The sequence below is a fragment of the Mustela nivalis genome (genome assembly GCF_964662115.1).
Source record: "Mustela nivalis genome assembly, chromosome: 13".
Classification (NCBI taxonomy): domain Eukaryota; kingdom Metazoa; phylum Chordata; class Mammalia; order Carnivora; family Mustelidae; genus Mustela; species Mustela nivalis.
The window spans coordinates 71,864,361-71,887,120 of NC_139032.1; the positions used below are offsets into that span (position 1 = coordinate 71,864,361).

Genomic DNA, 22,760 nt, shown 5'->3' on the forward strand with positions numbered 1-22,760 from the left:
CCTTTCTACTCTTTGTTCCATCATATTTTCTATTTATTCTGTCAATCTTGGGCAAGTTGTTATTTTTTACTGCTTATACTCAACACATCTTATCTGTTCTCCCTGTGTTTCACAAGTCACTCTCCTGCCTCCTTCTCACATGAGTCATTGTGCTAATATCGCCTAAGCTATTAGTTTTAAAATTTATATGCTCCATATTTTCATGAGTTTTTATCTGTTATTCATGTCTTTGTCTCCTATAGTAAAATAAATAAAATAATGTCTTTAAATAATACAGAAAAACTTCATTGTAAACATGGATTGTGAATCACAGTGGTCATAAAAGAACCCGTGAAGTTATCATGGAAGTTCGAGAGCTCTGTATTCCTTTACAGCTGCTGCATATATCTTGACATATTTATACCCTTTCCTACTTTGAAATTATAATAGCTGTTAGACAGTCAACGTTCAGTATCCAAAGGTCGATCTTGAAAGACTACTCTCCCCACCACAGCCCTCCAACTTGTCTGGGAAGGAAGTTTGATGCCTGCATCATTAAATAGCTTTGAAAAATATAGCCCTACGATCCTCTCATATGTTTATCTCTCGGCATTATATGGAGATGAAGAAATGGGCAATAAAAGAGTTTTTGTAAATTATACAGAGAAAATCAGTATTACAATATTTATTATATATTTATTTTTATATATATAAATAAAAGCTCATGCTATCTTGGCTTGTAATAGCATCACTTAATAGATTTTAATAAAATCACTTAATACTTTGAATCCTCCCTTTATTATAAGGCAAAAATATTACAAGTAAATAAGAAGTAAATGGAGCTATAGTTTTGAATAGTTAGCTGTGAAATAGGAAGAAACTACATTTTGAAAATCTATTTGCGTGTCCCTTGCGGAATAATGAATATCTGGATACAGAAGAAAACCGATAAGCACTGCCTCAGCCAGATGATCAAGTTTAATACCAACAGCGAGAAATGACATTGATAGCATACCCTTGTTATGGTGGGATGTGGCACTCTGCTTTTTCAGTATTCCTCCCAAAAGCCACAAACCCAGTTTTATCATGATAAAAACACAAGGCAAAGTCTATGAGAGGAGCACCCTACAAAATACTTGACAAGTACTCCTCAAAACAGTCAAGACCACCAAAAACAAGGAAAGTCTTGGAAACTGTTGCAGTCAAAAAGAGCCTAAGGAGATGTGACAAATAAATGTAATATAGTGTCCTGGATGAGATCATGGAACAGACAAGACATTAGGTAAAAACTGAACAAGCCTGAATAAACTAAGACTTATAGTATCTGGTTAATACTGTATCAATATTGGTCCATTAATTGTAACAAATATCCCACATTAATCAAAGATGTTTACAGCAGAGGAGACTCATGCGGGAGGTATACAGAAAGTACTATTTTTTCAATTTTTCCATAAATCTAAAACTGTTCTAAAAAAAAGTACTTTAAAAAATTATAAATACTTGAGAGTTCCTCACAATCCACAAGCAATTTACTCTAATTAAGCAATAATGATGCAACAGCTTATAAATCTTGAACACTTTATATTTCATGGAGAGCCTAGACTCTGGGTCCACCAGGTATATCTGTAAAATATTCCGATGTTCATATTTTTCCGTGAACATTTACAGATAACAAAACAAAAAAATCAACAAAATCACGAGATGGAATGTCATGGCCTGCACAATTATTTGCTGTGAGCTAGTGAACTACCCAGTGATTATATTATCCTTAGTCACATTAGACCAAAATCTACTGTATGTCTTTTGGTTCCTCTTCAGGATCAGAAAATGACGGTAGTCACCCACTGAGATTAGAACATCAAGAATCCATTTCCTTTCCCACTTTTTGTTTTCACATTAGTCCCCTATTTCTACTGTAATAAATGACCCAAAACTTAGCGGCCTAAAATAATATGGATTCATTATCTTACAGTTCTGGGAGTCAGAAGTCTGAGATTGGTCTCTCTGGGCTAAAACCCAGGTGCTGACAGAGCTGCATTCTTCCTGGTGGCCCCAGAGAAGAATCTGATTTCTTGCCTTTCCAGGCTCCCAGAGGGCTACCGGCCTTCCTTGGCCCCTCCCTTCACTTTGGAAGCCAACAATTCCACCCCTCAGCCCTCCACCACCACTGTCCCATTTCCTCTCAGTCTTTGGCTTCCCTCTACCATCTTCCAAGGACCATCATGATTACCAATCTATACAAGCCATGATACTCTATTTTAAGACCTTTGGTATCTGTAAAATCCCTTTTGCCATGTAAGGTAACATATTCACCAGTCTTGGGATTAAGATGTGGATGGGGGGGGCATTTTCCTGCCTAATGTATATATTTTGCATAGAGAATCTTTATTTGGTCATAAAACCCACTTTTATGTTGTTGCTTCCTCTCACATTTTTCTGTTTCCCTAATTCCCTTCTCAACAAACAGCATGTAATTTAATGAGATAATGTATGTAAAACATCGGTTTTTACAGTTTGAAGCTGTTTTGCTTCCTTATATATTCCAAGGAACTAGAACTGTGCTTCGCACTGTCAGGCACTCAACAAATTTTGTTTAATAAATGAATGCCCAGTTAATTGTTAGTTACTTCTATAAATACTACATTCTTCCCACTGGTCACATTTACATGTGTGTGTTCATTCCCTGGCTGCTACCTTCCAGTCATTATGGGGAGAAAACTCATCTATATCTAGGTAGTATACTTTCCTGAATAAAGTAAACTTTATGTTTGGTCTTATCAATAGGCGTCACCCTTTGAAAGCGTGCTGGAGGGTCTCCTGGGAGCTTTGATTATTGGAGCGTAGGGAAGATTAGAATGCATTGCTAACTTTATATTAGCAACTAAGGTTATCCTATTATTCAGAACTCGTTCAACTTTCCTTTTGCTATTAATCTGCTTCCTCCATTGACAAGTCATCTGTTTTGATTGGTGAATGACAGCTGAAAACCATCACACAGGAGGTCGTAACCCACCATTGCTGTCTCTGACCCCCAGGCTCTTTGACACCCGGTACAGCATTCGCGAGAACGGGCAGCTCCTCACCATCCTGAGCGTGGAAGACAGTGATGATGGCATCTACTGCTGCACAGCCAACAATGGCGTGGGGGGCGCCGCGGAGAGCTGCGGGGCTCTGCAAGTGAAGATGAGTGAGTGGGAGCCTCTGCTCATGAGGTTAAAACTGATGTGGTACACCCCAGAGAAGGCAGTAAACCGCCCCCACCCCCGTCACCCCACACACCTGGAGGCTCAGCAGCCAGCCAAGTTCAAGATCAAAACGCAACCTTGAGGCAGTGAATTCTACACCTTGTATTCCTGTCCTCAACTGCAGGGAACCCCTTAGTGCTCCACTCTCCTGTTTTCTCACCCATCGACAGCACAGTTTGCTCCATCCTGCCTTCCGCCATCAGGAAACCTCCCTCTAAAAATCTTCTCCCTGTATCTTTAAAACAGGTGCATTACAAGAAGATGCACGTTTTATCTCTAACCTCTTCGCAGACACTTCCATCCTCTGCCTTGTTTTAAGTTTGATTTTCTTGGATGACTTTTCAAACTTGAGTGGCTTTTCTGCTTCACTGGAACTGTTTCTTTTACCCCACTTTTCTGTCTGTGAGGCTAGCAAGGACCCCTAGCCCCCTTTCAAGCCATTACTGCTGTGCAAAATCTTTCCTCTCCATTCTGGCCACTCTCTCTTGTACATCTACTCAAGTTATCTCCTCACTTCTAGACACTCCCCTGCACACCCCCCAACATCCACCAAAGACTTCAATTCCAGACTCATTATCTTTCTATCCATCTCTACTCCTACCACCATCCTAAGGGATCTGAACAACCCTGGAACAGCCTCTAGCCATCTCATCCTTACAGCTCCTGACCTCCACGAGTCCAGTGATATTTGCCTTAACTTTTCATCAGCTAACCCCATCAATGACCTTGTCACCCCCAGGAAATGGTCTGTATTTAAAATCATAAGCTCCAGTATGTCATTCTCTGAACATGAACACTTCTATTTCTAGCTCTGTCCCATGGAGAAAACACTTTCCCAGACTCATGATGTGCCTCCACAGAGAAGACACAAACTCCGTCTCTTTCCCAGCTAAGAACAGAGTCCAGCTCTCTCGTTCCCTTACTCCCACTACACAGCCATCACCGGCGTGCTCACGTTCTCCTGCCCTGGACTCCTCTGTTCTCTCTTCCACTGACCCCCAATCGGGACTTCCTCAGTTCTCTCTCCACTTGACTTTCTCTCCTACCTGGTGTTCTAACATCCTACCAGCACCCACAAATCTCATGACCTTCCGTGCTGGAAGCCCTAGCTGTTTGCAGTTCTCCACCTTGTCATAAAATAACCCTTATTTTCTTCTCTAGACACCATGCTGCTGATGCGAAAAATCACATCAGCATATGGGTGCCATACAACTCAGCGGGGTCCGGTTCCACCCGGGGAAGTTTACTGCAAGTTTTGTTATTATCCCTGATTGTCATCACCATTTCTTTTATCTTTTACATTTCTACTTTGTGGTCATTGTTTTTTGCTGAAGGAAGTCATTTGCTGCTTCTTTTCAAAGTGTGAGCATGTGATCATATAAAATCTGAGAATATTTTCTGAATCTTTGCATTGCTAGAAGTCTTTGCTTTGCCTTTACTCCTGGATAATAACTTGTCTCTGTACAGACAAGAGTTTAAAAAAGCCCTTTCCTGGAGTGCCTGAGTGGCTCAGTGGGTTGAGCCTCTGCCTTTGGCATGGGTCATGATCTCAGGGTCCTGGGATGGAGCCCCGCATTGGGCTCTCTGCTCAGCAGGGAGCCTGCTTCCCTCTCTCTCTCTCTGCCTGCCTCTCTGCCTACTTGTGATCTTCCTCTCTCTGTGTCAAATTAAAAAAAAAATAATTAAAAAGGCCCTTTCCTTAGCTTTTATTAAACAATTATTCACTGTCGTATAACATTCCATGCTGCAGCTGAGAATCTTTTTCTAATTCCTATAGGTAAGTCTACTGTTTATCTTTCTTAAAAAGTTTAGCATTTTCTCTTCAAATCTAGAATTCATAAACTTCCAAAATTCACAAGAATATATTAGATGTGTTTTCTTTAATTATTTCTACTTAGTTTTAGGTGGGCCTTTTGAATCTAAAACCAAAGGTTTGTTGTTGCTGTTGTTTTCCAAAATGATATATACTTTTTCCTATTTTTCTTCCCTTCATTTTATCTCATTCTTAAACTTTTTTTTCTTACTCTTAAACTTTTAATTAACAAATATTAGATCTCTTTCTTTTTCCATTTTTCTTGACTCCAATATTTTCTCTTCATATTTTCTACATGGCTATCTTGATATTCTATCTTCTTGGAGATTTATTTAACTTTTCCTTCCACATCATGAACTCGGGTCTTCAATATGACCATTCTACTATTCTGCCCTTATACTGACTACTTTGATCTTAAAAACCCCTAATTTACATTTCTAGGAATTACTACTTGCTCAAGTCTCTGTAAGGGTATCACTAATTAGTTCATTTTTATTTTTTTTTAAAGATTTTATTTTATTTGAGAAACAGAAAGAGCATCAGCAGAGGGGAAAGACAGAGGGGAAGGGAGAAGCAGCCTCCGCAATGAGCTTGGAGCCCACTATGGGGCTCAATCCCAGGACCCTGAGATTATGACCTGAGCTGAAGATAGATGCTTAATCAACTGAGTCACTCAGGTGCCCCAACTAATGCATTTTAAAAATATATATATTCTTCCCTTAAAACATATATATATATGTAAATATATATATATATATTCATTTTGCTTTATTTCTGTTTTCTTCATAAGTTTGGGTTTCCTTTTGGTTCTTTTTTTCCATGTTCATGTTTTTTCTCAAACACCTATTAATATTTTATGTTTGATCATACTTATAAATGAAGTCCTAGAATCATTAGAATAGGTATGTAGAGGGACTAGTTAGACCTTGTGTGGAAACTGGTGTGGGGGTTCTGTAAGTGGGTAGGTGTGAACTCACAAGAAAGCTTTCTTTCAGCATGGAGGGCAGTAAGGAAATCAAGTAAGGAAACAAGCATGTTTTCCTTTGCTAAATAATGAAGGCTTGATTCTGAAGACAGAGCACATTTACGTATTTCACTGTTTTGTGGGGCTACCTTTCCTTTCTCATATTCTCATATTTCTCACATTTCTCATATTCTCTCTGGCTGTAAATGTTCCCTGTTTTGGATCTATCCTAAATCTTCTATTCTTTTTTCCACCTTCTCCTTAGGAAAGCTCACCCAGTCATGTGGGTATACACAGGTTTGGCCAGCCCAGTTGCTAACATTTTGGAATGCTCCCACACTGCTTTAGTAGAGACCTTCCTGAGACTCCTAAGACCCTGGCCTCCATCACTACTCCAGCTACCCTATGATCTCTCTCAGAGCTCCCTCCTCTCAAGTTCCTTGTGGTCCATCAACTAAGGGTTCCATGCTAGCATAACATGATGCTTCCAGCATCCCATTTTAACATGATGAGGAGCTCAGATGAGCCAGTGCTCATGGCTCCACCGGAAGAACGTTCCCTTACAGTGGGGAATCCACGACTCAATATCAATGCCTATCGCATTCTCAGTTCACTTTATATTCAAGTTCCACAACAGTTCTCCTCACCTCTTACCCAACAGATGACCAAGACATCTATTTCACTGAGAAGATAGTAGTCATTTGCTTTAAACAAAGGTTATCTGCTTAAGTTATATACTTAAGGCATAGGGATCAGTTTAAGGAACCCAAGGGAAGGAATGGATAACACCTTCTTGGCCTAGGTCACAGGAATATCAATTCTTAAGCTAAACTTTTGCCAGCAGCCATATGACAACCCAACTCACAACTGAGGTACCTGGCCATCATCTAAATGTAGGTGTCCACTGTTGTTGATGAGGAGAGTTGTGTACTGTAGATAGCAGGCAAAGAGACAAACCATAACATGCTTCAAGCCTATCTTGTAATTTTGCCATAATCCAAGATCATACCAACTCTAAATGGCAATAAATGCCTAGATTAAACATCAATAGACCATGCAGTCTTTGCAAAAATCACTTCCAACCCCCACCAACCCCCACATGCACAATTAAAATAGGAGGAAAAAGTCCTTATTTCATGCTTTTATCCATCAAAGTAACACACTGATTTTAGCCCAGGACCTGAAGGAAATAAAATAAATCCATTTCTCAGTAGCCTCTCCTGCAAACACAGGTCTCTGTAACATGATATTCCTAAGGAAATAAATGTAGTTTTCATTATTTATGAATGTTTCAAACAGTAAAATAATTGGCTTCCTGAACTTGCTATACATTAGATTTAATAACTTCTTCTAAAAGCTTACTATTGGAGAATAAACAGTAGCTGGCATAAACTATTTCTTCTGATAGAATTAATTTAAAACCGGTTCACAGAACAGTAAATTACAAAAGTCTGCTTCACAGAGTACAGTTACTCTAAATTGTATGACAGAATTTTTCCAATTATAAATATAATAACGTCTAGTTCTAGAGGATAAATGTATCTATTGCTTAATCAACAAATTTAAGAGTCAAAGTGAGACTAAAAGGAAAGGGAAAGTGTTAACTCAGAATTAGGCAAAAAATAGATCAAAATCATCTCTTCAAATGTTTTTGTGTCTATTGGTATGAATTAAATAATGTTGAATTGTTATGGTGACAGTTCATTTTAATCAACTTTCCATTAGCTACCTTTTAAAGTGAAGAATACTACAATTTCAAACTCCTAATATGCTTCCTGAATTTGTGTTTTTCAAATAAGATATGAATAAAACCAAGATAACTGAAACTTTGAAAAATGATTCCTATTTTATATCCACTCAAAACCTGTCTTAGCATTTGGTAAATCCTGTAATGTAATAAATTATTCTTAAAGTGGATATTTAGACTTAACTAGAAAGGAGAAAGTTTAATGCATGCGTATTGTCTTTCTGATTTTGAATTTTTGTTTCCCTTTAGAGCCGAAAATAACTCGTCCTCCCATAAATGTAAAAATAATAGAAGGATTAAAGGCAGTTCTTCCATGTACTACAATGGGCAATCCCAAACCATCAGTGTCATGGATTAAGGGGGACAGTGCTCTCAGGGTAAGTGATTATTATGAATACACGTCTATACAACTTGTTTTCAAATACAACAATTCTTTGCAAAGTCAGTTACATGATTACAAATTCCTGGTATAAAAATGTTCCCTTATATAACAGTTTAACCAAACTTAAATAGTCCTCTTCCCATAACCACCAACTTTAAGTCATTCCTGTTGGGGTCGGCTAGGGGAAAAAAGATGGGAACCAGTAGTTCTTTACAGGGATGGCCAAAGAAGCAGAGCAAAGGCAAAGCTAGAGTATTTCTTTGTTGACTGGTCGGTTAGTTTAATCAATTTAGTTTTTGACATTGAATCTTTGAGACACAGGAGATAAAAACAAAAATTAAACTAAAATCCAGGTCTTAGACCCAACAGTTTCTGGAAGGAGAATGAGAAAGGAGGTTTGGAAGGAAAGGGATGAGAACCTCTGGAATGAAGTTAGAGCACAAACATCATCAAGACCAGTGAACAAACTCCTGGACAAATGCCTCCATCACAGAGCAGCCAGATTAAAAGTCTATTAAATACATGCTTATTTTGTATTGCTTTTGCATCTCATAATGACATTTACTGGTAAGTGATTACACTGCATCATCATTGTCACCTACTAACTGTGAATGCAGTGAGGTTTTTCATCTTATGCTCAGAATATTCCACAGAGAATATGTAGGTGTTGATATATGTCAATTAACTAAAATGAGGTACAACATCGATTAGCTTTGTATTATTTAAAATAAAACAAATAAAGTTGTGATAATCTATATAATTCCAAATGCTATTTTTTGATAAAAGCAGCAATGATGATGACCTGATGAAGTAAGGCAAATGATATCTTGATAAAGCCATGGACATTTTAAAATTCATGTCCCTATCCCTGGCAGGAAAATTCCCGCATTGCAGTTCTTGAATCTGGGAGTTTAAGGATTCACAATGTGCAAAAGGAAGATGCAGGACATTATCGATGTGTGGCAAAAAACAGCCTCGGGACGGCATATTCCAAATTGGTGAAGCTGGAAGTTGAGGGTAAGGAGTTGCATTCCTTCCCGTTATGGGGCTATTAGAAGGGCCTCACGTTCTACTATGAAGGCTGGACATTAGCTTGCAGCGGCAGATGTGTGGGTAGATCAGTTCCCTCCGCTGTTCCAGATACTAAAGCATAAGGTCAAAACTTGGAAAAGAAAAACTGAAAAGAGAAAGAAGTGTGCCCTGGGTCATATTCCATCCATTGCCCACAATCCCTGGTAATTTTGACCAAAACAGATTAAATTCACTAAAATACTAACACAGCAAGACACCAGTTCAGAACTTCTATTTGACTCAGACAATTCTCCCTTGCTTATAAATTTGAAAACCCTCATTTTATCTTTATCAGCATATAGACATGACTTTAAAAAGATTAACAAAAAAAAAGTGACTTTTTTTAGGTCGTATTCTGTCACAAAGGGTTGAGAAAAATAAAATACTGGCTCAAAATTTATAACGAAAACTATTTCTAGTTCCGTGAGTTATATTGTCAAAATATTTTTCATTTATTTAAAATGTTCTCTTAAAATCAACCAATTCAGCAACTAGTTGTAAAGGTCTTCACTGAGAAACCAGAATCCAGATAGGGTTAGGTGTTCTACCCATATGATTGTCAGATCCTTCTTGACCTCAAATCACATCACATTTTGCTTAAAAATAGAAACTACCAGCATGCCTGTGCCCAGTGAGCAAACTAAGTACAACACTCTTCCCAGCTCTTCCTGTTCTATGCTGTAGAATTAATCTCTCTGGCTCCCAGTGTTCTCAACTGAAAAGTGGAATTTGCTATGAGTATTCAGGGAGGTGGTGTTGACAGTAGCTAACAGAGTGCCTGGCCCTTTGTAAACACCCAATAAATTTTGACTAAAGGAATCACCTATTTTTCTACTTTTCTCTTATCTGACTGATAAAGTACTTGGACTTTCTCACACTGGACCATATTATAGTTCGTTTGGGAGAGACCCTGGGAGTTTCCCCTACTTACTTTGATTCCATCCTATTCACGTAAGTCCACATCTCTTCCTTTCCAATCATAAAGTTTTCTATTAGATTCTTTTAGATTATTTTTATTGCCTACGGAGCCCTTCCTCTGACCACACTAAGAATCTCATTTCCCACATTTGTTTCTGATTGAGGTAACATCTTTATTACATCATTGCTTCGATTGCTCATAGAATCTCCGTTAACTCCTCATAGAAAAGAATGAGGTTGATGGGATAATGGCTGTCCGATGTTAAAAAAAAAAAAAAAAAGATATTTTCGGCATAGTTGCTGTAATTTAGTTATCTTCAACATTAGCAATGGTATTTAAGGCTCAGTATGCAATAACCACTTGATACAATTTATTCAGTGAAAAATAAATATACAAACATGCTCAATCACATATTTGGACACTATCTGCCTGGACTCAGTGTTTCCTTGAGAGGTACATGGCATAATACAAAGTGAATGTTATCAATTTGTATAAAGTGTCACAAAGATTTTCCTCTTCAAGATGTTAAATATAAGCCCTCCCTATTGTAATAGTAAATGTTAATAGTTTAGGTCACTATCTTCATAGATATTAAAAATATTTGCTTCAACAGTGACCTAGAGAAAATGAACACAAATCACAATTACTTGGAGTCCAATTACACAGTTTGGTCCTGCTTTGACATTTAATTTTGCATCACACATATCAGTAAAACTGAATACTGTCTTCTTTCTTCTTAACACTTACATGGTCATGCTCATTGCCTTAATAGTTAATATACACAGAGGTTATATTAATCTCGCTAGTATTGAGAGCACATAATATCATTTAAAGTTACTCTAACAGTAGGTAAGATGATCCTTTTAGCACACATCTATTTCTACTCCATTTTAGTCCCTGTTAAAGCAGCCAATATATGTGAAAATTTGTGACATGCTGAGCACAGTTTCTGGTACATAATAAACATTTAATAAATGGCATCAGTTATAATCATTACTGTTAGAGAATTATAGCAAGTCTGTGTAGTTTCTCTTGAGGTTTTGAAAGGTTGGCTTCCACTTAAAGAAATAGTTAAGACATTTCCAAAAGATACAATGCAGACATGATCTATTTAAAGGAAGGGCCAATTTAACCAACAATTCAGAACAGGTGAAAAAACAAATGAAAAGCAACTGGTATGACCCTGAATGTGTCTGTAAAGACCTACTAACTGGGCAATAATGAGGGCTGAGGATACAGCTGGGCCATAGTGAGTGAGGCAGGTGAGCATTTGTTACGCATTGTGTCAGTAACTCTGAGAATTATTTTGAGCAAATTAGAATGAGAACTCCATAATGTCATTCAATGCCAGGTTACATGTACTGACCATGGTCATGCCATGGACAAGCTGTTTGCCCTTGTCAGTTTCTGATAAGGAGAAGTATACCAACTGTGGATTTGGTAGAGTGTTTTCACTAAATCTTAACCACTGTAACAAACATGAAATAGCCTTCAACACAAAGTTAAGCTCCCTTTCTAGATCGCCAGTCTTAGGCTACTGGATCTCTGGAATAACAACATGAACATATCCTAATTTTCTGTCTTATCTTAAAAAGTTCAAACAGTGACATATAAAATTACTAATGAACCATCTAATTCAAGCATAGCCAAACATGGAAGTATTTCCAAAAGGATGAGCAATGAGATGGCTAACATTTTAAATGCTAAATGCTTACGTGGATTATTTTATTGAATCCTCACTAACAGTCAGTGAGGAAGGTCCTATCATTGCATCATTTAAGAAACTAAGGAACAGAGAGGACATCTAACTCACAGAGGTGTCTAAGAGACTGAGTAAAGCTAAATACTATGTGTTTTATTAAGGAACAGATATTCATATGTAACATTGCCAAGAGTAGTGTCAGAACAGGGGTGAGAGAAAAAGCCAAGATTCTATAAATGATGGAGAACAGGAGATGAAAAAAGGAGACAGTGGATATCAACAAATTTTTCAATAAATTTGGTACTGAAAACGAAAAGCCAAAAAAGTGAGCAGTAGCTAGAGGTATATATGGTACATACGTAACATTGTTTTGCAAGATTTCTTTTTTAAAAGAAAATTTAAAAAGAAAAAAAAGATTAAAATGTTAAAAATTTTAAAATATGAAAATTTTAAAATATGAATGAGAAGTGTCTCAGAGAAAAGGACATTTATGTATAAAGGAGAGAGGTAGAATATTCAAGAGAATATGCCTTGAGAAGGCAAAAACAGTGTATTGAGGGGACAAGTAGAGTGATAAGCCCTATATGGAGGGAGACCACTTGTCCCAGTTTGCCCAGGACAGTTCTGGTTTACACCTGTTGTCCTGGAATAATTATTAATAGAGTCCTCCCTGTACCTTCAAAAGTATCCAGGCTTCGATGATAAATTATATGATCACTGTACTTAGGAAGAAGGAACTTCCTTCCTTGTAATAGGAAGGAGAAAGGGGGTATATTCCAGTATAAACAAGTTAATGAGTTTGGTAGATGGAATTTGAGAAAGCTCTGTTGGTTTCTATTTCCTTTAGGAAGTAGAAAGGAAGTTTATCTTCTGAAAATACTTCTGTAAAGGGAGGTGGAGAGCTGAGGAGAGTGGAAATGTTTTCAAATAGCTATTGGGAATGGGAGAGATGACTCACAAGGGTAACTAGGATTCCTACATAACATGAAAGTTTTAGTAGAGAATGGGACTGTGAATATGGAGTGACATCAATGTGCCTCACTGCAGAAAAAGTAGATGATGTTCAGAAAAAGTAGAATGGCAAATCCAAAGGCAAGATACAGGCACTGGAGTTTGCCAGGAAGGAAAAAAGGGCAAAGGATTTAACAATTATTGCAAGAGAATGGTTGAAGGAATTAATCATGGCATCTTTTCACACCAAATATACAAATGTAAGCTTAAACACTTACAGCATCGGCAATATGACAAGATACCATGAATATCTTCCTATTACAAACACCCAGAATTGCTCGGTTAGTCATACAACCCGCAGGATATAATTATATCTCCAGCGACCAGGAGTAACTAGAAATTGAAAAAACAGCAGAAAGCTCATGAGCTGGCTCTACATTGTCCTGAAGATAAAGGCGCAGGTGTCCATCTCTATAACCTAGAATATTTAAGACTCTTAAGGGGATAGGAGACAAGGTCTTGGGCCCCTGTGAAGGAATGTTAGCCCTGAGAACCTTCTATAAAGCTGAGAATCATAGAAGTGCAAAGATGGACCAGAAAAAGTCCATCCGATGGTACATAAAGACAATGCAGAGGCGTGTTTTTCTACCTGAATTCTGGGTGTGAGAAAGAAAAAAAAACTAGTTTCTTAAAAATAGATCTATATTCAGTGCTTAGGACTATATCTCCTATAGGTTTGACAGTGAATTCATACTGCCAGCACAGGCTGGTGCTGTCAAGCTAGAGAAATTAACATAAATATTGGTCCCAAACCAAAAATTTAACAACAAAAAAGCTTTAAAAAATACCTTCCCCAGATTATATAGGATTTTCATAATAAAGCCACACTAAGGATGAGTTCACAATGCAAAATTATAGCACCCACAGGAAACTGCCTTAAGTGAGAGTTTGCTAACACAATATACAAAGGGATCAAAACCCCAGGAAATTCAGCTAACCCAATGTGAGGCTTGAAAATAAATAAGTGTAAACTAATTAAAGACACAAAAGGAGAAAGAAAAATACATAAGAAGAAGAAAAGCAGTTCTGATAAAGAATTAAATAATTTTAACAGATGCAAAACATAATTATAATTAAAATTCAATGGATGAATAATGGTGTTTTAGAGATAAAGAGATAATGCACACATTAGAAGTCACCTCTTCAGAATTTAGAATGCAGTGCAGAGAGATGGAAAAGATAAAACTGAATTAAAAAAATAGTTATGGATATGCATTACAGAAGAGAAGAGAGAAAATATGAGGCTATAGTTAGAAGCTTAATGACTGAGTACTAGCTAAAATTATTGAAAACTTTAAATCTTCAAGTGCGAGAAACACAATGAATCCCAACCAGTAAAACCAAAGAGCAGATACGCTAATAGTTTCAGACCCAGATTCAACATAATAAACACCAAAGACAAAGAGGTGATCTTAAATTATTGAAGAAAAAACAGATTACTTATAAAGGACAACAGTTAGGATGACAGCAATAAAGAAGCCAAAACTTTCAACTATTCTTATTATTTGGTACTGTCTAGTGGAGGTGTTTTTCTTCATTCTTAATAAAAATCAAACTTTAAAATGTGTACACATGTGTTTCAATAATTTAATTCTGATCATTTATCTAGAGGAATTATATATATATGTTCAAGATTATCACAAAGCTAAAAAAAAGATTATCATAGTTATTTACAACAGTAAAAATTTTTAAAGAATTTAAATTTGCAAAAAATAAAATAAATTTGAATCAATAGGAAACTGACAAAAGTATGTGAAAAAATTCCAGGCAGCTATTAAGAATGAGATCAAGCTATACACTTCTACAATTACCTACCATATATGTGGGTAAAATATATGATTTGGGTCTGTTTTCTATCAGTGAGCCTCAGCTTCCTCATCTCTAAGATGGGGTAAAAAAAAAAAAAATAGCCCCTACCTCTTAGGTTGTTGCAATGATCACATGAATTAATACAGGCACACAGCAAACATTATACAATTATTTGCTGTATTTATAATTATTTAATAAGTACTTATATAGTGTAATGTGCAAGGTTCTGTTCTAGCTCATTAGAAATATTAACTCATTAGAAATTTTAATGTGTTCATAAGTGAAAAAGTTGAAGAAAAGTACGTTTTATATATTCTATATTAGAATGCATGAACTAATAAGCCGTTAATAGTCACCATCTCTGCATGGAGAATTACATAGTAGGTAAATGTCTTGTCATACACTTTACACAGTTCTTTATACTTTTTAGATTTTTTTTAAATTTTTATTTATTTATTTGACAGGCAGAGATCACAAGTAGTCAGAGATCACAAGTAGGCAGAGAGGCAGGGAGAGAGAGAGAGAGGAGAAAGCAGGCTCCCTGCTGAGCAGAGCCGGATGTGGGACTTGATCCCAAGACCTGGGATCATGACCTGAGCTAAAGGCAGAGGCTTTAACCCACTGAGCCACCCAGGTGCCCCTACTTTTTAGATTTTTATAAAGAGGAAGAATTAATACATGTATTCAAGTTTTGGAAAAAATTCATTTCTCCCAAACCTTATACGATTTTGATAAAGTGACATCAACCTTTCTGTTACTGGTTTGATGTTATTGGTTTCTGTTATTAGTTTGCAGTTCTGCTCCATTCTGCTCTAGACCAAACTAAGGGATGGGAAAAGTTTTATCAAAGGCAATTGGTTCCTATGCTGATTAGATATTCACAACACCTGGGCACTGGCTGAAGAACTGGGGTAGAGGGTGAGGTCCTGATGAAAAGAACATGAAACATGCCATTACCTTGGGGGAATCAGTCCATACAGACAGTAAGTTTGAGGCAAGAGGAAGGGAGTCACCTGGATGGAGTGAGAAGTGAAGGCGTTCAGAGGGCAGCACCTACAAGTGGGTTCTCCCCCGCCCTTTGACTCTTCTTTCTTACTTATGGGCAGATGTGGAATCTGTGATTCCATAGTGGCTTCGAGGCTCCAACACTAAAATTCAGTTTGGGTTCTGATTTCTCAGTGAGCATTTTCTCCATGTGGTTGGGTGTTATTGACTCAAAGTAAACAAAGGAAGTTCCCATGGAGAAGTGAAGCACTACAGCTAGGTGAGAACTATACAGGTATGCTGATTTAATACTGGTGCAGAAGTATCAATCATTTCCCAAATTCCATAGTCACCGGAAATGCAGAAAAGAATGGTCCATCTCATAACAGTGGAGGCTCTTCCTTTGGAAAGTTTAACCCCTGTCTCATGTACCTCTGTGACAATGGCCTTTAGGACAGGTTTCATGGCAGGATGTGATGAGGGCAAGGGAAATGTCCATATTACATTCAATACATTCTAAGATGTTCATTTTTAAATATTTTACCATGGCTAGGGTGAATCTCAGAGATGCTAGCTCCTTACAATCACCACTGGCTAATATTTGTTTTCTTTGTTGTGCATTTTAATATCTCTGAAATTCAGGTTTTTCTTACCAGTCTTAAAGACAATCACACTTGGTTTGTAGTTTCTGCCCTCAAGCTGAGATCATCCTCCAAATATAAGAATGAAGATACAAGGATAAAACAAAAATAAATCAATCATATCAGCTCATAAAGATCTCCTTATATTTAACTCAAACTATTCCTTCCTCTTCAGATCATTTCTTTCCATCAGTTCCCCACAGAGATGAAAACAGCATTTTCAGTGGCATGATCCAATGTAACCCCCCACCCCCCATAGCACCAATTATATTTGCTATTAGTTTTGTTAGGTTGAAAACAGAGACAAAGACACTTTTCAGTGCCCTACAGAAGAAATTCTGAATCAAGAGAGTTTCTCCAATCTGCCTCATGTCCCACTTTAGGTATGGTGGGTATCCAAAGAATGATCCATGCTGTCTCTGTTTTGTATCCCTACTGAATCAGTTTTCTCCAAGTACTCTAAAGGCCAGGAAGACAGACACTCAGTGGCACAGGAAGTGGCAATGGAATGGGATGATTTGGATGGCAGGGCCGAAGTTTTTAAGGAGAGATTGCATCATGGAGGCTTTGGATGACCTCTAAAATGCAAGATTCTGACTTCCACTTTCCTGCTTTTGACCAGAGGGCTATTCTCTCTTTAAAAAATCATGTTGAATAAACACTACACCACAGAAATTAAACACTTTTAATATAATATAATTTTTTAAGCAAAGAAGTCATTGTTGAGTTTTCTAATCATTGAAAAAGATCCACTTAAAAAATTACAAATATCTAATTTTCTTGTATTTCCCTATATTCTTACATGATTCCCTTATATACTTTGACTTAACTGTTATGAAATGATTTATTTCACTGGAGCTGAGTGTCGATTTTATTACTTTCTGTGAATTTCACATTCAGATAAATTCTGCTTTGTGTATACAAACTGATTAAGTGCAGAATACTTGAGACTCTATTAAAAATAGATGTATGTTGGAACGCACTGGACTCCCAGTCAATTGCATTTTCTATTATTACCTTGTTTACTCTTGAAGGTTTAAAGCCATGAAGGAAAAGACTGGGCAGAAGAGGAGCCGGAACCAAGGGAGGGTTCTCTGTCAGCAATCAGCAGTGGGGAGAGGTGGCTTAGCACCAGTAAAGCTGCAGATGGGAGCCCTTGAAGCAGACCAAGACTAAGAACAGAATCCTCTGAGGTCAAGGGTTATTGTAGGCTTCCCAGGTGTTTAGACAATACCTCATTTGCTGGAGATCTCAAAAAGCAAATCCCTGTCTCAACACTTGAGAGAGGCACTTTGGGGAGCGAGGAGGGAAGGTGAGCCACCAGGCGAATGTAAGTGGCCTCAGTGCAGGAGCCCTGATCACCTGTCAAGGCCTTGGAGTATTGACCGTCTGTTTCTGTGCAGTCTGAAAGGCTTTCTCATGTATCCTTAGGGTTGACATCGTCTATCAAAGGTTTCTTGGGGAAGATTTCTTGCAGATATATGCAGTATATCAGACTACAAGAGAATCTCAAAAAATAAAACTAAATCATTTTACATATACATTATATATACATATATACAGATCTGTATTATCTGTATATATATACAGATTTGTATATATGCGTATAAACATATATATGTATATATACATATACATGTGTATATATACACACATACATATAAACATGCATACACACACATGATGTCCCAGAGGCAAATGTCAATAGATCGAACTAGAGGAGACCAGCACTGTCTTCAAAAATGTTAGACTTCCGGCTGCCTTCTTTCCTAGAGATCAGCTTTCCTTATTGCATCCAAAAGAGTGGAAGCAATCATGCAATGTGGACACAACATTTGATTTGCTTTTTCCTTTGTTTATGCTGCAGCTCTTAATATGACAAATGCCACAGAGAGAGGTATTTAAACCCCAATGTGTGCTGTGCTCTCAGTGATTTGCAGTTTTAATAAAATTTGCAGTGGTCCTGTTCCCGGCATCAATTCCACTTGCTTGATGCCACTAACAGGTTTGATTTGCTGTCATGAGTACACGGTGTATCTAAAAACCAAACCAAAGAAAAAGGCGTACGTTTTTGATATCCCTGGGGGTTATCACGGAGAATATTAAACCTGCATGATTAATAAGGTGCATGCTCTAAAAGAAGAGTTCTAGCCACTGATTTCCTCTTAAGGGGCTATAACATTGCATTCCCAACTAAAAAGTCCCATAGTGCTTTTGAGAAACAATGGTATAGCAATCCTTTAGTTGAAGAGTTGTCACTGAAGAAAAAGTTATATAATAATTATAGCACTGAACAGATACTACAACAAGTGAAAAAAACAGGCCCTCTTTAACTGCAGGTTTGAAGAAAAAAAATGTGCCTCAAAGATTTGTCTTAAATTGTTTAATATACCATGGACGTTACATTATTTGAAAATGAAAAGTTACTGCAACCTGAAATACACATAGTCTAATCAGAGTAAACTCTGATTTTCCTTTTTTAGGTATCAAAATGAGCTGCACAGTTTCAAACATACATAGGCAAAAAAGGAAACATTATTTCTCTTTAATTAATGCGCTGATTTAAGCAACAGAGACTCATCTCACACCATGCAAGACAGAGAAGGCCATGTCTCTACTGGCCTTAATTTCAAAATGTAACAACTTTGAATCCTGGAAAGATATAATAGAAAGCTATTAGAACTCAATGGCAATATGGAATTCAAATACTATTACTTAAGTTATTTCCCTCAGGAATCAAATATATGACCTTCAAATTGTAATTAGTATATTCATTTCCATGAATGATAAACTAGTCAAGGCATGATTTTTTTAATAATTTATTTTTTTATAAACATATAATGTATTATTAGCTCCAGGGGTACGGGTCTGTGAATTACCACGTTTACACACTTCACAGCACTCACCATAGCACATACCCTCCCCAATGTCCATAACCCACCACCCTCTTCCAAGCCCCTCCCCCCGGCAACCTTCAGTTTATTTTGTGAGATTAAGAGTCTCTTATGGTTTGTCTCCCTCCCAATCCCATCTTGTTTCATTTATTTTTTCCTACCCCCAAAACCCCTTCATTGCATCTCCACTTCCTCATATCAGGGAGATCATATGATAGTTGCCTTTCTCCAACTGACTTATTTCGCTAAGCATAATACCCTCTAGTTCCATCCACGTCATCACAAATGGCAAGATTTCATTTCTTTTGATGGCTGCATAGTAGTCCATTGTATATATATATACCACATCTTCTTTATCCAGTCATCTGTTGATGGACATCTAGGTTCTTTCCATAGTTTGGCTATTGTGGAAATTGCTGCTATAAACATTCAGGTGCACGTGCCCCTTCGGATCACTACGTTTGTATCTTATGGTAAATACCCAGTAGTGCAATTGCTGGGTTATAGGGTAGCTCTATTTCCAACTTTTTGAGGAACCTCCATGCTGTTTTTCAGAGTGACTGCACCAGCCTGCATTCCCACCAACAGTGTAGGAGGGTTCCCCTTTCTCTGCATCCTCGCCAGCATCTGTCATTTCCTGACTTGTTAATTTTAGCCATTCTGACTGGTATGAAGTGGTATCTCATTGTGGTTTTGATTTGTATTTCCCTGATGCCGACTGATGTGGAGCACTTTTTCATGTGTCTGTTGGCCATCTGGATGTCTTCTTTGCAGAAATGTCTATTCATGTCCTCTGTCCATTTCCTGGTTGGATTATTTATTCTTTGGGTGTTGAGTTTGATAAACTCTTTATAGATTTTGGATACTAGCCCTTTATCTGATATGTAGTTGCAAATATCTTCACCCATTCTGTCAGTTGTCTTTTGGTTTTGTTAACTGTTTCCTTTGCTGTGTAAAAACTTTTGATCTCGATGAAGTCCCAATAGTTCATTTTTGCCTCAAGGCATGATTTTTAGAGGGAATTTAACGTACTGGCTAATGTAGATGGGCTCCCGAGTCTAGAGTAAACTCCTGAATTCAGAATCTGGCCCCAACACTTGGGGAATGTCAGGTAGTTTCCTTAGTCTCTTTGCGCCTCAGTTTCTGAGATACTTTGTATCTCATACCTTGTAAAAAGGATAAACTAAGATAACATATTTAAAGCTCTTACAAGACTGTACAGAGCCCTTGCTCAGGTAATAGTTTATCAGTGTTAGTTCTTGGACTAATGTAACTTCTGTGGAACAGAAGTGATGATTTTAAAAACACTTGTGGAGATAATCATAGCTCTTTCATCCATGTGTCATCTTTATCTTTGAGGTAGAAGCAATCAAGTTCAATGGCAAAACAAAACAAAACAAAAACCTATCTTTTTCTTTAAAAGAGAGTTGATTTTTAACTTTGGTTCCATTAGAAGAGTAATCATAGGTTTTCAGTCTGAAGTGGTAATTCCATCCCCCATTCCACAGATCAGGAAACCTGGGACTAGAAAAATTAGTACTTTCTCCAAGTTAGCAAGGACCTCAGACATCTTGGTTCTGAGGCCAGGGTATCTTCCAGTTACCCGACTCTTGAGTTCTCCCTTTGTTTCATAGACCAGAATGTGGAGTGCTCAGATGTTTTAGCATCAGACAGATCTGGTGCTAATCTTGACTCTGCCACTTCTAGTTACATGAGGCTGGATGATTTACTCAACCTTTGCAAGTCTACTTCCTCATTTGGGAAATGGGGGCCATATTACTTACAGCATAGGGTTCTTAAAATGGACTAAGGTAGCATATATGCTGTGTCTACATGGGGGCTTCTGGATTGGCTGTTGGTGGTCTTGTTGCCTGTTGTTTATGTTTACATTCTACCCAGAGAATATTGCTGGTTAGGTCTCTTAGATTTCATAAATAGATTGTCAACATTACCAACTGCTCCTCTGGTTTCCAAAGAGCATAAATCTACCTTCAAGCAGCAATGTTTTACACTGGAATGCTTGGTACTTGTTAGAGATTATAACTTTGGTTTGGCCCTCCTGGGATCTTTTATCAGAGAAAGCTTATCTAAGAAACTATATGAAGATGTGCCTTTACTGGCAAAGGGGAAACGGGCTGTTTAGAGTCAACCTGTACAAAAAACATAGCATCCTCAGTAGGAAAATCAAAGCAACCTTAGTGCACACCCTGGGCTTACCACATATTTAACTCACTACAGAAATAGCAGTTTGCCAAAAAATCATGTTGAAAATATCGATCATTCCATTATTCACTACTTTAAGGTAAATATTAAGTAAAATATTGCTTTAAAAATTAAGTGCCTGGGTGAGGGAGGAAAGGCCTCTCCTGAGAAAGTGAACTTTTGTTTCCCTCCTTATAGTGAGAATGCTGTAAGTTATTTTTACTTTGTTTTTTGTCCCACCTGGCACGTATCTCGGAATCCACGTCGTAGTATCTGTTACACTAAACCAACCAGAAGTCTCCTTTGCCCTGATACTAATGTGTTTGTTATTTCGTTGACTTTACTGTCACATCATTAATTATATTCACTTCAAAACCTCTATGGAAAGAAATGGAAAATAACAAAATTGATGGATGAATACAACTCTTCCTCCAAGGTAGTAGTTCTCAAACTTCAATGCACGTCAAAAGCCTGTGCAAATCTTATGGGAAGTTATAGCTCAAGGATGCATTCCCCAGAGATTCAGATCTAATACATCTGTGTTAGGGCCCTCTAACAATTTCCCAAATGAACCTTACCCAAATAGTCCATTACCACAAATTGAGAAGTACTGACTTGAGGATTTCTACTTGGAATGTCTTTATTCCAAACAAAGGTTAAAATTTAAGGAAAAATCTTATCCATAATTCATATGATAAAAGTTAGAATAAGCTTTAACCTATTCACTACTATATTTCTTGGAATGAGATTATTTCTAAGGATACAGAGATTTAAAAAATGGCTCACTTCTGGAAAAGTTTTCAAATTTAGTGAGGAAGATGAGCGTGTAAGCAAGTAATTACAAAAATTAAAGTTCAACCATTTGCAGTGATAGAAGTACAGGGCAGGGAAGATGGTGGGAGGTCAGGGAAAGCTTCAGAGAAGTGAGGTCCATCAAGGCTTTGATTGATGAACAGCAGCTCATGGTATAGATCCTATCACAGTGATGGGGGTGGGGAGAAGCAGATTTATCATGAGAGCACAGGGTGCTGCTGAGTCAGGGAGTAACAGACAGACTAGAGAGTATGAGACAGTATCTACTGGGGAGCCATAAAAACCAGAATGAGCCGTAATTTGACTTACAGACTAACACCGAGATTATAACATGTGTGTCCTTTCTTAGACATGGTTTTCAAATGTCATCTCTTCAGCATGGGGACCTACAGTTGAGAGGCTGTGGTCCTATTTGGACATCTGGAACTCCAACTCAAAAACCACAGAAATGTTCCCAAGCCAAGCCTCTTTAGACAACCAGGATATCATGGTGTCACTTAAGCTTAAGGTTATAGCTCCTGTTTCTTTTCCCAGTTAAAACTTCTAGTGAGCCTAAATAATAATAATAATATTATTATTATATA

General features: G+C 37.5%; 1 protein-coding gene across 1 annotated transcript in view; it reads left to right on the plus strand.

Annotated features, from left to right (window-relative positions):
• The window catches only part of LOC309846328 (muscle, skeletal receptor tyrosine-protein kinase-like), a gene marked incomplete at its 3' end in the record, with an annotated part of 59,561 nt that overhangs the window by 11,614 nt on the left and 25,187 nt on the right, over positions 1 to 22,760 (plus strand). Inside the window, exons 3-5 of the mRNA XM_082695196.1 lie at positions 3,015 to 3,166; positions 7,998 to 8,125; positions 9,006 to 9,147. Coding sequence (XP_082551322.1) covers positions 3,015 to 3,166; positions 7,998 to 8,125; positions 9,006 to 9,147 — 422 coding nt within the window. The remainder of the gene's footprint in view (positions 1 to 3,014; positions 3,167 to 7,997; positions 8,126 to 9,005; positions 9,148 to 22,760) is intronic.